At 48.8% G+C, this 11,940-nt stretch overlaps 2 protein-coding genes across 2 annotated transcripts in view; one reads left to right on the top strand and one right to left on the bottom strand.

Annotated features, from left to right (window-relative positions):
* The window catches only part of USMG5 (up-regulated during skeletal muscle growth 5 homolog (mouse)), a 3,111-nt gene extending 1,660 nt beyond the window's left edge, over positions 1–1,451 (top strand). Inside the window, exon 3 of the mRNA XM_021708340.1 lies at positions 1,358–1,451. The gene's annotated coding sequence lies outside the window, so the exon portion shown is untranslated. The remainder of the gene's footprint in view (positions 1–1,357) is intronic.
* On the bottom strand, positions 1,441–11,568 carry TAF5 (TATA-box binding protein associated factor 5). The gene is made up of 9 exons (XM_008049588.2): positions 11,257–11,568; positions 9,205–9,368; positions 8,964–9,099; positions 7,599–7,719; positions 6,747–6,876; positions 5,453–5,617; positions 3,967–4,144; positions 2,762–2,939; positions 1,441–2,479 (listed from the first exon to the last, which is right to left on the bottom strand). Exons 1-9 carry the CDS (start codon positions 11,497–11,499, stop codon positions 2,262–2,264), a joined length of 1,533 nt encoding a protein of 510 aa, XP_008047779.1. The 5' UTR covers positions 11,500–11,568; the 3' UTR covers positions 1,441–2,261.
* Between the last annotated feature and the right edge of the window lie 372 nt (positions 11,569–11,940).

Raw genomic sequence — 11,940 nt, forward strand, 5'->3', positions numbered from 1 at the left:
CTGAGCCTGCGGGTTCGTGACCCACCTGGGCAACTTGGCGAGACCTCATCTCTACAATAATTCAAAAATTAGCCGGGCATCGTAGTGCGCGCCTGTAATTCCAGCTACTTGGAAGGCTGAGGCAGAAGGATCGCCGGAGCCCAGCAGGTCGAGGCTGTGGTGGCCAGGAGCGGCCACTGCACTCCAGTCTGGGCGACAGAGTGAGACTCCAACTCAAAAATAAATAAATAAATAAAATAAAAATGTAATTAGTGTCTCTTGCTTTTTGAAGCTCACTTTTTTCTTTTCTTTTTTAAGTCAGAGTCTCACTCTGTGGTGCAGGCTGGGGTGCCATGGCTCACTCATGGCTACTGCAGCCTCAGCCTGCCACCTCAGCCTCCCAAGTAGCTAGGACTACAGACACATACCACCATGCCCAGCTAATTGTTTGCTTATAGAGACAAGGTCTTGCCTTGTTGCCCAGGCTGGTCTCAAACCCCAGGACTCAGTCTTGTTGCCTCCACCTCCCAAAGTGCTGAGATTACAGGCAGTAGCCACTGAGCCTGGCCAGTTCACTTTTTTCCATTGTTTCCCATTTATCTTTTTCTTAACATCCTACTCCTGTCTTGACAGCTGGGTGACGTGAGTGAGCTCTTTATGTAATAGTTCATGTCACTTGCAGGTACTTTCCGTCTCTTGCTAGTTTACTTCAGGCTCTTATATAATTAGTTCTGTCTTTTCCTCTCCTCCCCAGAGGCTCCGTTCTCTTTTTCTTGTCCTCCTAGCCCCCATTCCCCCCTTGAGCCAGTGTCTGCTGCTGGCAGCAGACAACATGTGGGGGCCCACAGTCCAAGTCCTCGTCTCCCACAGCTTCCTTTCACGGGCTCAAGTTTTTCTTTTGCTCGTAGGAGCGCTTCCAGTCTCAAAACCCTTAATCCTTGGCCATGGGGGACTGCATATCCCAGAATGCAGCAGTCAGTGGCTGAGTCCTGACAGATAGGCAGTTGTGCTGTTTTCCTTCTCTGGTACCTCCTAGCTCTGGGTGGTGGTTTCCCCGTTGTAAAAACGGAGAAATGGAGAAGTGATGCACATCTAGTTTCTGCTGTTCACAGTGCTACTTTGTATACTAGACTCTCCCAGCAAGAGTATGCCTTTAAGTCTCACACGAAGTGGTGGCAGCTCCTTTGCGGAAGGTGGAGTGTTAGGCGAAATGTATGAAGCTGAGTGGTCTCTTAGGTTTTTGTTGTTGTTGTTACTCTTTTAAGAATCTAATGAATTTGGGTGGAATTTCAGGGGCTCATGTCGTCCTAGTAATTCTTGAACATCTTAAAAGTAGCGTTGAACACATGTGTCTAAACTATTTTTGCTTTGTTTATAGGATACTGAATTGTTAAGTTCCCGTGCTTGGAGAAGCTGATGTCAACTTATCACATGATGATTCAACTTGTACAATAAATTATGAACCTGGAAAAGCTGTTTGTCTTTATTTACAAGGTATCAAAAATATAAAAACTGTACAAAATGCAACAAAGGCAAAAACTGGCAGTGACTTGGTCTACACCTTTTAGTTTCCCAAAGCAAGGCTCAGTACTGGAGGTTAGCAACTGAAATGTCTGCCTGACTTCAAGTGCACTAGGCTTTATGGAGCTGTTTTGGTTGAAGTAGAACATGGAAACTACACTTCTTCACCTGGTTGACAGAGTGCCCGGGCTCACGCAAAACTCAACAGGTGTAAATTCAGATGTCAGTGGGTGGCTGTACAGCAGCTAGAAGTAAGAAAGGAACTGCAGCTCACCTGCCCACTCCGGTCATCACGGGCCGAGAAAAGAAGTGTCAGTGGGTCATTTAACGCGGTGCTCAAGTGCCGTGCAGTGACTGCATCTCTACCACAGAAACACATGCTCATAGGGCTCTTCAACTGGAATTCAAGGTGGTATTAATTCTGTTTCTCAATTTGAATCTTGAAGCAGGATGAGTTGTTGAAATCATTTTCTCTAAACATAATAAATTAAAATAGCATTTCAACAGAAAATGCATAGTTTCCACACAATCCAAAGCACCATAAATGTCCCCTCCGTGAACATAACCCCTCTTACTCAACTAACGGAAACAAGTTCAACACGTTGCTGTAGAAAGGTGGGGCGGTCCTGTCGGACTTTGCGAGCAGCAGCTTCCAGGTCCACAGAGACAGTGGCGTCTTTGTGGCTTAGTCACTGAGGTATTTGCTTTTAGTCTCCCTTGTCCAAACAGGAGCTTTGAGAGGTCTTATTAACACTGGTGGTCTACTGTGGGCTGTAAGCTCCTGCAGCAAGAACCAGGTTTCTTCGCGTGAAATGGAGGTGCACAACTGGTGTTGACTTAGTCATGTATGTTCCCAGCAGTAACTCCTGTGAGTTCTCAGGCAGGTTTACATGTCCCGTGGCTGTGGTAAAGTCATCGGTCTCTAAGTCTTCAAATGCTTTGATAGCATCCCACAACCGAACTGTATTGTCCATCGAACCTAGGGGAAGGCCAAGGAAATCGTTAGCTGCACCCGTCATGTTCAGATTCTGACATTTTGCTCAGCATACTTTCTGTCTCTGCTGTATTTGGTGAGAAGCCTAAACCTGGCCGACAGCTCTACTTCTGAAGGAGCACGTCCAGCAGCACTTTCCCCTGAGGAGTCCACACACAACGTGGGCGACACTGTGGAATCACATGGCTACAGGGAGGCAAGACTGCCAACACTCATGTTCCCTTTCCATCCAGCATTTACCTTTGCCACAGCCATTAAGTCATTTACCTGATGCCAAAATTTCACCATCTCTACTAAACCTAAGTGAACAGACTGTGTCGGTGTGGCCTTTTAATTCTCCAACCATCAAACCATGTCCAATGTCCCAAAGGAGGACTCTGCCATCCGTCGCTCCTGTAGCCAGGAATCTCCCATTGGGAGAAAACGTCAGGGAATGAATTGGTCCCTAGAAAAGAAGTTCATGGAAAAGTGCATCTAAGCAAATAAGATTATAAAGTTTAGTGGCATGAATGGTGTCTAAAGTGTGTCAGGCTGGGCATGGTGGCTCACGCCTGCAATCCCAGCACTTTGGAAAGCGGAGGTGAGAGGACTGCCTTGAACCCAGGGGTTTGAGACCAGCCTGGGCAACTTGGCGAGACCTCGTCTCTACAGTAAATCAAAAAATTAGCTGGGTGTTGTGGCACATGTCTGTAGTTCCAACTGCTTGGGAGGCTGAGGCGGAAAGATGGCCCAAGCCCAGCAGGCTGAGGCTGCAGTGGCCTTGAGTGTGCCACTGCCCTCCAGCCTGGGTGACAGAGTGAGATCCCTCAATAAAAAACGTAGGCCAGGTGCAGTGGCTCAAGCCTGTAATCCCAGAACTTTGGGAGGCTGAGGTGAGAGACTGCCTGAGCCCGGGGATTCAAGACCAGCCTGGGGAACTTGGCAAGACCTCATCCCTACAATAAATAAAAAAATTAGCCAGGCGCGGTAGCGTGGGCGTGTAGTTCCAGCTACTTAGAAGGTTGAGGCAGAAGGATCTTCTGAGTCCAGCAGGCCAAGGCTGCAGTAGCTATGAGCATGCCACTGCACTCCAGCCTGGGCGACAGAGTGAGACTCCAACTCAAAAAAAAAAAAGTTTCTGCCAGGCAATTGGCTCAAGTCTGAAATCCCAGCACTTTGGGAGGCCAAAGTGAGAGGATTGCCTAAGCTCAGTTCCAGATCAGCCTGGACAACTTGGTGAGACCTCATCTCTACAATAAATCAAAAAATTAGCCGGGTGTGCGTGGTAGTTCTGGCTACTTGGAAGGCCGAGGTGGAAGGATCGCCTGAGCCCAGCAGGTCGAGGCTGCAGTGGCCATGAGTGTGCTACTGCCCCCAGCCTGGGCGACAAAGTGAGATTCTAACTCAAAAAAAAATGTGTCATTGGTCAGTTTAAAAAATATTTTTATCTTAAAGACAACCACGTATGCAGGAATAATCAGAGTGTCAAATACCTTGTGTCCAGTGAAGATCCTCACACAGTTACCATTCAGGACATCCCAGAGCCGCACAGTTCTGTCTGCAGAGCCCGTAGCAACATAATTAGAGTTCGGATGGAATCTGGTACAATTCACATCAGCAAGATGGCCAGCAAATATCCTTAAAGGCTGATAGTGGTCTGTAGCCCAGAGCCTTTTATTAAAGCGATTGAGAGAAAAAGATGACAGTTAGCTAGGAAATGTCAAAAATCTGACATAAACATAGAACCATCTGTGTGAAGTGTTAGTCCCAAACATGTCCCCCTCACTACAAAGGAATGAATGAGACTAAATAACAGTCAAGAAAAAGAGTTGATCTGGTACAATTGTTTTTTCCAGAAATGGGGTCTCAGGCTGGATTCAAACTTGTGGGCGGAAGCGATCCTCCAGCCTCAGCCTCCCAAATAGCTGGGATTACAGGTATGCACTACCACCGCTGGCCAAAAATTGTTTTAAGTTCAATAACTCTCTAATTCTCTATGCTTTCTCCCTTACTCCTTGTCTAAACCACATGCAAGCCTTTTCCTCTAGTTTTGGCCACCACATAGCTTCTAGCCTGAACCGCCTTATCCTGAGCTTTTAAGATGACAGCAAGCCGGGCTCAGTGGCTCAGCCTGTAATCCCAGCACTTTGGGAGGCTGAGGTGAGTGGATTGCCTGAGCCTGCGGGTTTGAGACCCGCCTGGGCAATTTGGCAAGAACTCATCTCTACAATAAATCAAAAAATTAGCCGGGCGTGGTAGCACGCGCCTGTATTTCCAGCTACTTGGAAGACTGAGGTGGAAGGATCGTGGGAGCCCAGCAGGTCGAGGCTGTGGTGGCCGGGAGCAGCCACTGCACTCCAGTCTGGGCAACAGAGTGAGACTCCAACTCAAAAAAAAAAAAAAGAAGATGACAGCAGTAGTGAAGTATCTGGGGGCTGGGAGGGCTGTTAATGGTTAACTTAAAAAAAACAGGACCCTGGTATAGACACAGTTGCAGGTGCAAAAACACTCCTGTCCCAAGTTCACTTTCAGGTAAGTTAAAAACGATGACAGCTGGGCTCGGTGGCTCAGCCTGTAATCCCGTGCCTTTGGGAGGCTGAGGTGAGTGGATTGCCTGAGCCCGCGGGTTCAAGACCCGCCTAGGCAACTTGGCGAGACCTCATCTCTACAATAAATCAAAAAATTAGCCAGGCGTGGTAGTGCGCGCCCGTAGTTCCAGCTACTTGGAAGGCTGAGGCGGAAGGATCGCCGGAGCCCAGCAGGTCGAGGCTCCGGTGCCCGGGAGCAGCCACTGTACTCCAGTCTGGGCGACAGAGTAAGACTCCAACTCAAAAAAACAAACAAACAAAATGTAGACATTCTCAAAAAGTCGACTCAAATGATGGAAGGGAAAACAAGTTTGGCTGGAGTTTGCACTTTCCAACAAGAAGCCACTCTGTGCACGGAACAGACAGAGTCCTCACATGACAGAGTTCTTACCGAGCTACGCGGTCGTGGCCCCCAGACACGAAGTAATATCCATAAGGGGAAAACTGCGTATCCCATACTGGGTAGTTGTGTCCTTTATATCCCACCAAACACGTAAACGTCTGAAGGCTCCACAGTCTAACAGTGCCATCCTCTGAAGAGGACAGCAGGTAGTTCCTGAGGGAAGAGCAGGGGAGATGTTTGAGTCCCAGAGAGACTTCCGGTGACCCGCCCAGCTTCTCTGCACAGCCAGGTGCGCTCAACAGTGCTAACTAACACTCTGCGGCTCACTTGTGGTTCCCCAAGCCAAGAGGTGCAAGGGCAAAGACCATGAAGTCTTGACACTGCACCTCCGGAGCAGCTGAGTGAGCTAAAGCTGTAAGAAAGCTTGGTCTATAGGGGGAACCACAGTTCTTGAAATGAAGCACCAGAGGTACTAACAGTATGGACAAACAAAGTCAACCAAAAAAGTCTAAGAAACAGGGTGTGCCGTTTAAAACGCAGCAATTTTTCAACTGAGATGGAGATGTTCTCTTCCTATCCTGTGTGAGTTCTGGAAGAATTAAAAAGGAACTATCTTTGTGGGAAAGCTACTAATATTCTTTTCTCGGGGATAAACACAAAAGTAGAATACTTAGAAGTATTACAGTTTTCACTGAAATCAGAAGTTGCCATCAAGTAAAAATGTATCATCTGGTGAAACCCTCTCAAACAACAAAAAACTTCATCCTCCAAGTTTCGTAAAGAAAAAACCTTGATGCTCTGAAAGCTGATCTCTCTCCAAGTAAGATATGGATGGTCTCACGAATACCAATGCCCTCCACTGTGACAGAGATCATCAAAAAGAGGCAACACCTCCACACAGAGGGTGACACCGGAATTAAAGACCGAAGGGAAGCACAGCCTCTTGAGCATCCTGCTAGTTCTTCTGAGCACAGATAAGTCCTCGAGGGGTAGTTAACGTGCCATTAATGTCAGGGCGAGCCTTAAATTTGATGGAGCAGTCACAGACACAACACAGGGACTCAGGATCATACAGAATTAAAGCTAAGTTTTAGAACAGGTTCCAGCCCGAAGCTGCGCATCTTGGCTCCACGAACCCAGGCGCGCGGGAAATGGCTATCTTGAGCAGCAGCACCCGAGACAAGCGAGCAAGTGCCAAGCTCCTCACCGACGACGAACGAAACGCAGCCACGGCCAAGGGCTTTGCTAGCAGGACCGCCCAGCACCTGCGTGCTCCCAGGGGTTAGCTCTCACGTGTGTCAAGGTCACGCAGCAGTAGTGGCGGGTAGCATCTGTACTTTACCTATCGGGACTGAAGCTGGCTCCGTAGACAGGCCCACTGTGACCATACAAAATCTTCAACTCACTTGCTGTTTTCTCATCCATGATTCTTTCTAAGACATCATCTGATTCTTTGTCTATGAGGCTAAGATCTAAAATGGTCCAGAAATAGGGGTTGTGTTCAGAACACGCATTAAATATTTGCAGGCAGTCACACCACGCTTCGGGAGAGGACGGAACATGCGGACAGGTCCTCCTGCACACCAGCCACCACACCGCCTCTCCGGGACAGGAGACCCCACCCCAGCGTGACTTCGTCCTGGGGCAAGCTGAGGCTCAGGACAGAGGGCAGCTCGCCAACGGACACACGGCTGCTCGGGGCCAGAACCAGGACTGAAACCCACATGTGTTTCCCGCACCGTGACGGTTCACACACACAGACACTATGGAAGTAGGACAACAGTTCAGAACATTTGGTTTAAGTAACAGCTTAGCAAAAAACGTTTAGCAAAAACAAGAACCATATTAGTTCTTTTTTAGCCACCAAAGTAGAAAGTATGGCCAAAGTAGAAAGTATTCTCCCGTTGTTATTTTTTGAAGTTACAAGCAAATCATCATACGTTAGCTGGTTAACTTGGAGGAGGTTTCTAGCCCGATGAGAAAAATGAGGGCCAGAGAAATTGAATCAGTCCAGCACCCCAGTCTCCCGACAGCCCCTCCAGTGTTCCTTTCGCTGCTGGGAACGTGAGTTTTCTGAGGTCAAGAGCAACCACGTGAATTTCTGCAAAGACCGCACCTCCTGTGTCTGTCCCACAGAATCAAAGTCGGTGCAGACCAACGGTTAGTTTACATCCTGACAGGTCATCTCAGTTACCTGATGCTTGTTTGACACTACGAAGCTTTTTGGGTGTCACAGACCACACCCGGACAGTTGAGTCTGCAAAACCTCCAGCAATCAGACTAGAGTCATCAGTGACATCCACTGCAGTCAGACCCTGCCAATAAAAGTTGTACACTAAACAATACTGTTTTCTTGGGGAAAAAGTTACAATCACATCTTAGAGAATACAAAATGATGGCTAGCTTTCTCAAAGAAGAGACCACTGGAGATTTCCTTCCCTGTCTTGGCAACACTGTCGGAAAGCACTCACAAGGAGAGTATGTCACCCCTCATCCCTGCGCGTTTCGAGTACATGACAGACAGCAAATGCTGATCTCCCTGCATCCTATAAAATCCCTTGGCAGCCTATATGAAGTCTGGAAAAGCAAAGGGAATTCTTTTTTTTTTTTTTGATTCGGAGTCTCACTGTCACTGAGGCTGGAATGCAGTGGCACGCTCACAGCCACTGCAACCTTGACTTGGTAGGCTCAGGTGATCCAAGTAGCTGAACTACAGGCATGAACCACCACACCCAGGGACAAGAATTCTTAATAAAAAATGTTAAGTTTTGCAGGGCACAGTGGCTCACACCGATAATCCCAGTACTTTGGGAAGCTAAGGTGAGAGGATTGCCTGAGATCACGGGTTTGAGACCAGCCTGGGCAACTTGGTAAGACCTCATCTCTACAGTAAATTAAGAAATTAGCCAGGTGCGGTGGTGTGTGCCTGTAGTTTCAGCTACTTGGAAGGCTGAGGTGGAAGGATCACCTGAGCCCTGCAGGTTGAGAATGTGGTGGCCATAAGCATGCACTATACTCCAGCCTGGGCAACAGAGTGAGACTCTAACTCAAAAAAAATTTTTTTAAATACTAAGTTTATTTAAGTACTTAAACCAAGTTAACAGAGATGAGCCACTGTCTTCCTCAATAGCTGGTAGAACTTTGATAAGTGAAACGAGAATCAAGTATAAGCAAGAGTCACCAAAGGTCTTCTAGGCACTCACCACAGCCTCCACCTCCTGGGCTCAGGTGATCCCTCCATCTTAGCCTCCTCAGTAGATGGGACTACAGGTGCATGCTACCACACCCAGCTAGTTTTTTTTTTTGTAGAAACAAGGTCTCACGATGTTGCCCAGGCTGGTCTCCAACTCCTGGGCTCAAGCAGTCCTCTGGCCTCAGCCTCCCAAAGTGCTGGGATTACAGGCATGAGTCACCACACCTGGCCCTAACTGCTGTCTTTAAATTATACCAAGAGTTTAAATAACAAAACTCTATCTTAGTTAACACATTTAAGTTTCTTAGTGGTAGATCACCATCTTACCTGACTTTCCAGGCAGAAACTGTCCAGTCATTCACTCACCTGGTAAGCGTTGAGGAACGTATAGAAACAAATGGAGGGCAGGCAGTCCGGCCCAAGGCGCACGCGTTTGGTGGTTTCTTTCATGTTCATGATCTTGTCCAACTTATCTGAATCTTTCAGCTCAGGAAGAGGGATTCTGTGAAAGACGAGCCGACTGGAGATGACCCATGAACGGCAACCAACCGAGCCCCCTGGGACACATGGCCCACGCCCCCACGTGGCGCCTGAGGTTTCGCCTCACCGGTTTTGAGGTGGAGCGTTGGGATCCTGCTTCTTGCTTTTGGACCCCAGGCTGTCCTTCTTAGGCTTCTTCTTTTTAGGTTTTCCTTCTTCATTTTCTCCTTCTTCATCCTCATCGTCCAAAGGCACCTCAATTTCTGGTTCTTTTAACAAGCCAAAAAACACCTACGGAAGTCACAAGAGCCAACGTCCGCTAAGTTAGTTATACGTGCATCAACACACCCTTTCACGCCTCGTTCGATGAATCACAGCAATAACACCATAATTTAGATCCTAAAGAGGCCTCTGCACTGGCAACCCATGGCCGCGCTCCCTTTTCCTCACCAGCAGAGCCCCAATTTGACTGGGACAGCAACATGCACAGTTGAGTCAGTTCTGTCCCTAGGCTCCCTTGTAGCTAGGAATGTCCATACAGTATAATTCTGGCCAAAAGCTTACACAAAAATATACTGGGTATGGTTTTTGAAAAAGTATTGTTAAACTGGGTGCGGTGGCTCATGTCTATAATCCAAGCACTTTGGGAGGCCGAGGTGAGAGGACTGCCCAAGGTTTGAGACCAGCCTGGGCAACTTGGTGAGACCTCAATTCTACAACAAATAAAAAAAAAAAAAAAAAATTAGCCAGGAATGGTGGCACATGCCTGTAGTTACAGCTTCTTGGAAGGCTGAGGCAGAAAGGTCGCTGGAGCCCAGCAGGTCAAGGCTACGGTGGCCATGAACATGCCACTGCACATGCCACTGCCAGCCTAGGCGACAGGGAGACTCCAACTCATTAAAAAAAAAAAAAAGGAGCCAGGCTCAGTGGCTCAGTCTGTAATCCCGCGCTTTGGGAGGCTGAGGTGAGTGGATTGCCTGAGCCCGCAGATTCGAGACCCACCGGGCAACGTGGCGAGACCTCATCTCTACAATAAATCAAAAAATCAGCTGGGTGTGAAAGCGTGTGCCTGTAGTTCCAGCTAAAGATCACCAGAGGTTGAGGCTGCGGTGGTCAGGAGCGGCCATTGCACTCCAGTCTGGGTGAGAGAGTGAGACTCCAACTCAAAAAAAAAAAAAGGGCTGGGCTCAGTGGCTCAGTCTGTAATCCCAATCCCAGCACTTTGGGAGGCCAAGGTAAGTGAATGCCTGAGCCCAGGAATTCAAGACCAGCCCAGGCAACTTGGCGAGACCTCATCTCTACAATAAATCAAAAATTACTCGGTGGCTCAGCCTGTAATCCCGTGCCTTTGGGAGGCTGAGGTGAGTGGATTGCCTGACCTCGTGGGTTCGAGACCCGCTGGGCAGCGAGACCTCATCTCTACAATAACTTAAAAAATCAGCCAGATGTAGTAGCGCATGCCTGTAATTCCGGCTCCTTGGAAGGCTGAGGCGGAAGGATCGCCAGAGCCCAGCAGGTCGAGGCTGTGGTGGCCGGGAGCGGCCACCGCACTCCAGTCTGGGCAACAGAGTGAGACTCCAACTCAAAAAAAAACAAAACAAACAAACAAATTAGCCGGGCGCAGTAGTGCGCACCTGTAGTTCCGGCTACTTAGAAGGCTGAGGCAGAAGGATTGCCAGAGTCCAGCCTGGGCGAAGGAGTGAGACTTCAACTTAAAAAAACAAAAACAAAAAGAAAAAAAGAAAGAAAAGGCTCTGCAGAGATGTGCCTGCTGCCCTCTCCCTTCCTCCTTCCTGGCATGCCACTGCAATACTGGAGCTGTGGCAACCATCGGTGGGCACAAAGAAAGTCACATTCTAAAGATGGTGGACTGGAATTTAGAGACCCAGGGACCTGCTGGCACCAGGGACCTCATGCCAGTTTGAGGGTCTCCCCCTGGAGCTCATCCTGTGGAAACACCCTCAAGGCATTCTCCTTTTAGCCACTGCAGGCAGGGTCCTGTTAACGGCAACCGCTCCCAAATCCTCACACACAAACATCGTCCCTAGAACACGCAGTTCTGTGTACGGTGCAGCACGATTCCCAAGCTAGCTCAAAGAAGCCTGGTCCGCCACGCAGATTTTTGGAAAGGCCGCAGCTGGTCAAAGCCGGCGCCACTCGGCTCGGGACCCTCCCGTACCTTGGCCTTGTTGGCCTCTCGCTTGGCCTCTCCCGCCAGGCTCCCCACCATGGCGTCTATCTGCTGCTTACTCCGCGGCATCCCATCGAAGATGTCGATGTACAGGTGCTCCTGCACGATGTTCCAGATCTGGTTGTTCTGCTTCTCCTGGAGATGCCGCTTCAGGAGTTGGTACGAGTCCCGGGATATGCGCAGCACAAATTTGCTTGTCCGAAAATCCAGCATGGTCTCATTCCCTTTCATGTGCTCCTTTTTGGTAAGACTGGACAATACCCGTAGGTCATCCTGGTAATAACACTCCTGATCGCCATGGAACCTGTTTCAGTGATTTTAAAAAGGCACTTTTCAGCCAGGCTCAGTGGCTCAGCCTATAATCCCGCGCCTTTGAAGGCTGAGGTGAGTGGATTGTCTGAGCCCGCGGGTTCGAGACCCGCCTGGGCAACTTGGCGAGACCTCATCTCTACAATAAATCAAAAATTAGCTGGATGTGGTAGTGCGCGCCTGTAGTTCCAGCTACTTGGAAGGCTGAGGTGGAAGGATAGCCGGAGCCCAGCAGGTCGAGGCTGCGGTGGCCAGGAGCTGCCACTGCACTCCAGTCTGGGCGACAAAATGAGACTCTGACTCAAAAAAAAAAAAGGTACTTTTCAATGTCACCATTACGAGAGCCACCTCTCCCCATGCATT

Source organism: Carlito syrichta, unplaced genomic scaffold (assembly GCF_000164805.1).
Source record: "Carlito syrichta isolate Samal-C Ts95f unplaced genomic scaffold, Tarsius_syrichta-2.0.1 Scaffold135795, whole genome shotgun sequence".
Lineage (NCBI taxonomy): Eukaryota > Metazoa > Chordata > Mammalia > Primates > Tarsiidae > Carlito > Carlito syrichta.

Excerpts from the sequence above, each read along its gene's own strand:
- TAF5 (XM_008049588.2), bottom strand. The coding sequence starts at position 11,499 with ATGAAAGGGAATGAGACCATGCTGGATTTTCGGACAAGCAAATTTGTG. Across the intron at positions 6,877-7,598 it reads TAGTGTCAAACAAGCATCAG|ATCTTAGCCTCATAGACAAA; the intron begins GTAACTGAGATG and ends GGACCATTTTAG. Across the intron at positions 4,145-5,452 it reads GGCCACGACCGCGTAGCTCG|GCTCTGGGCTACAGACCACT; the intron begins GTAAGAACTCTG and ends CTTTAATAAAAG.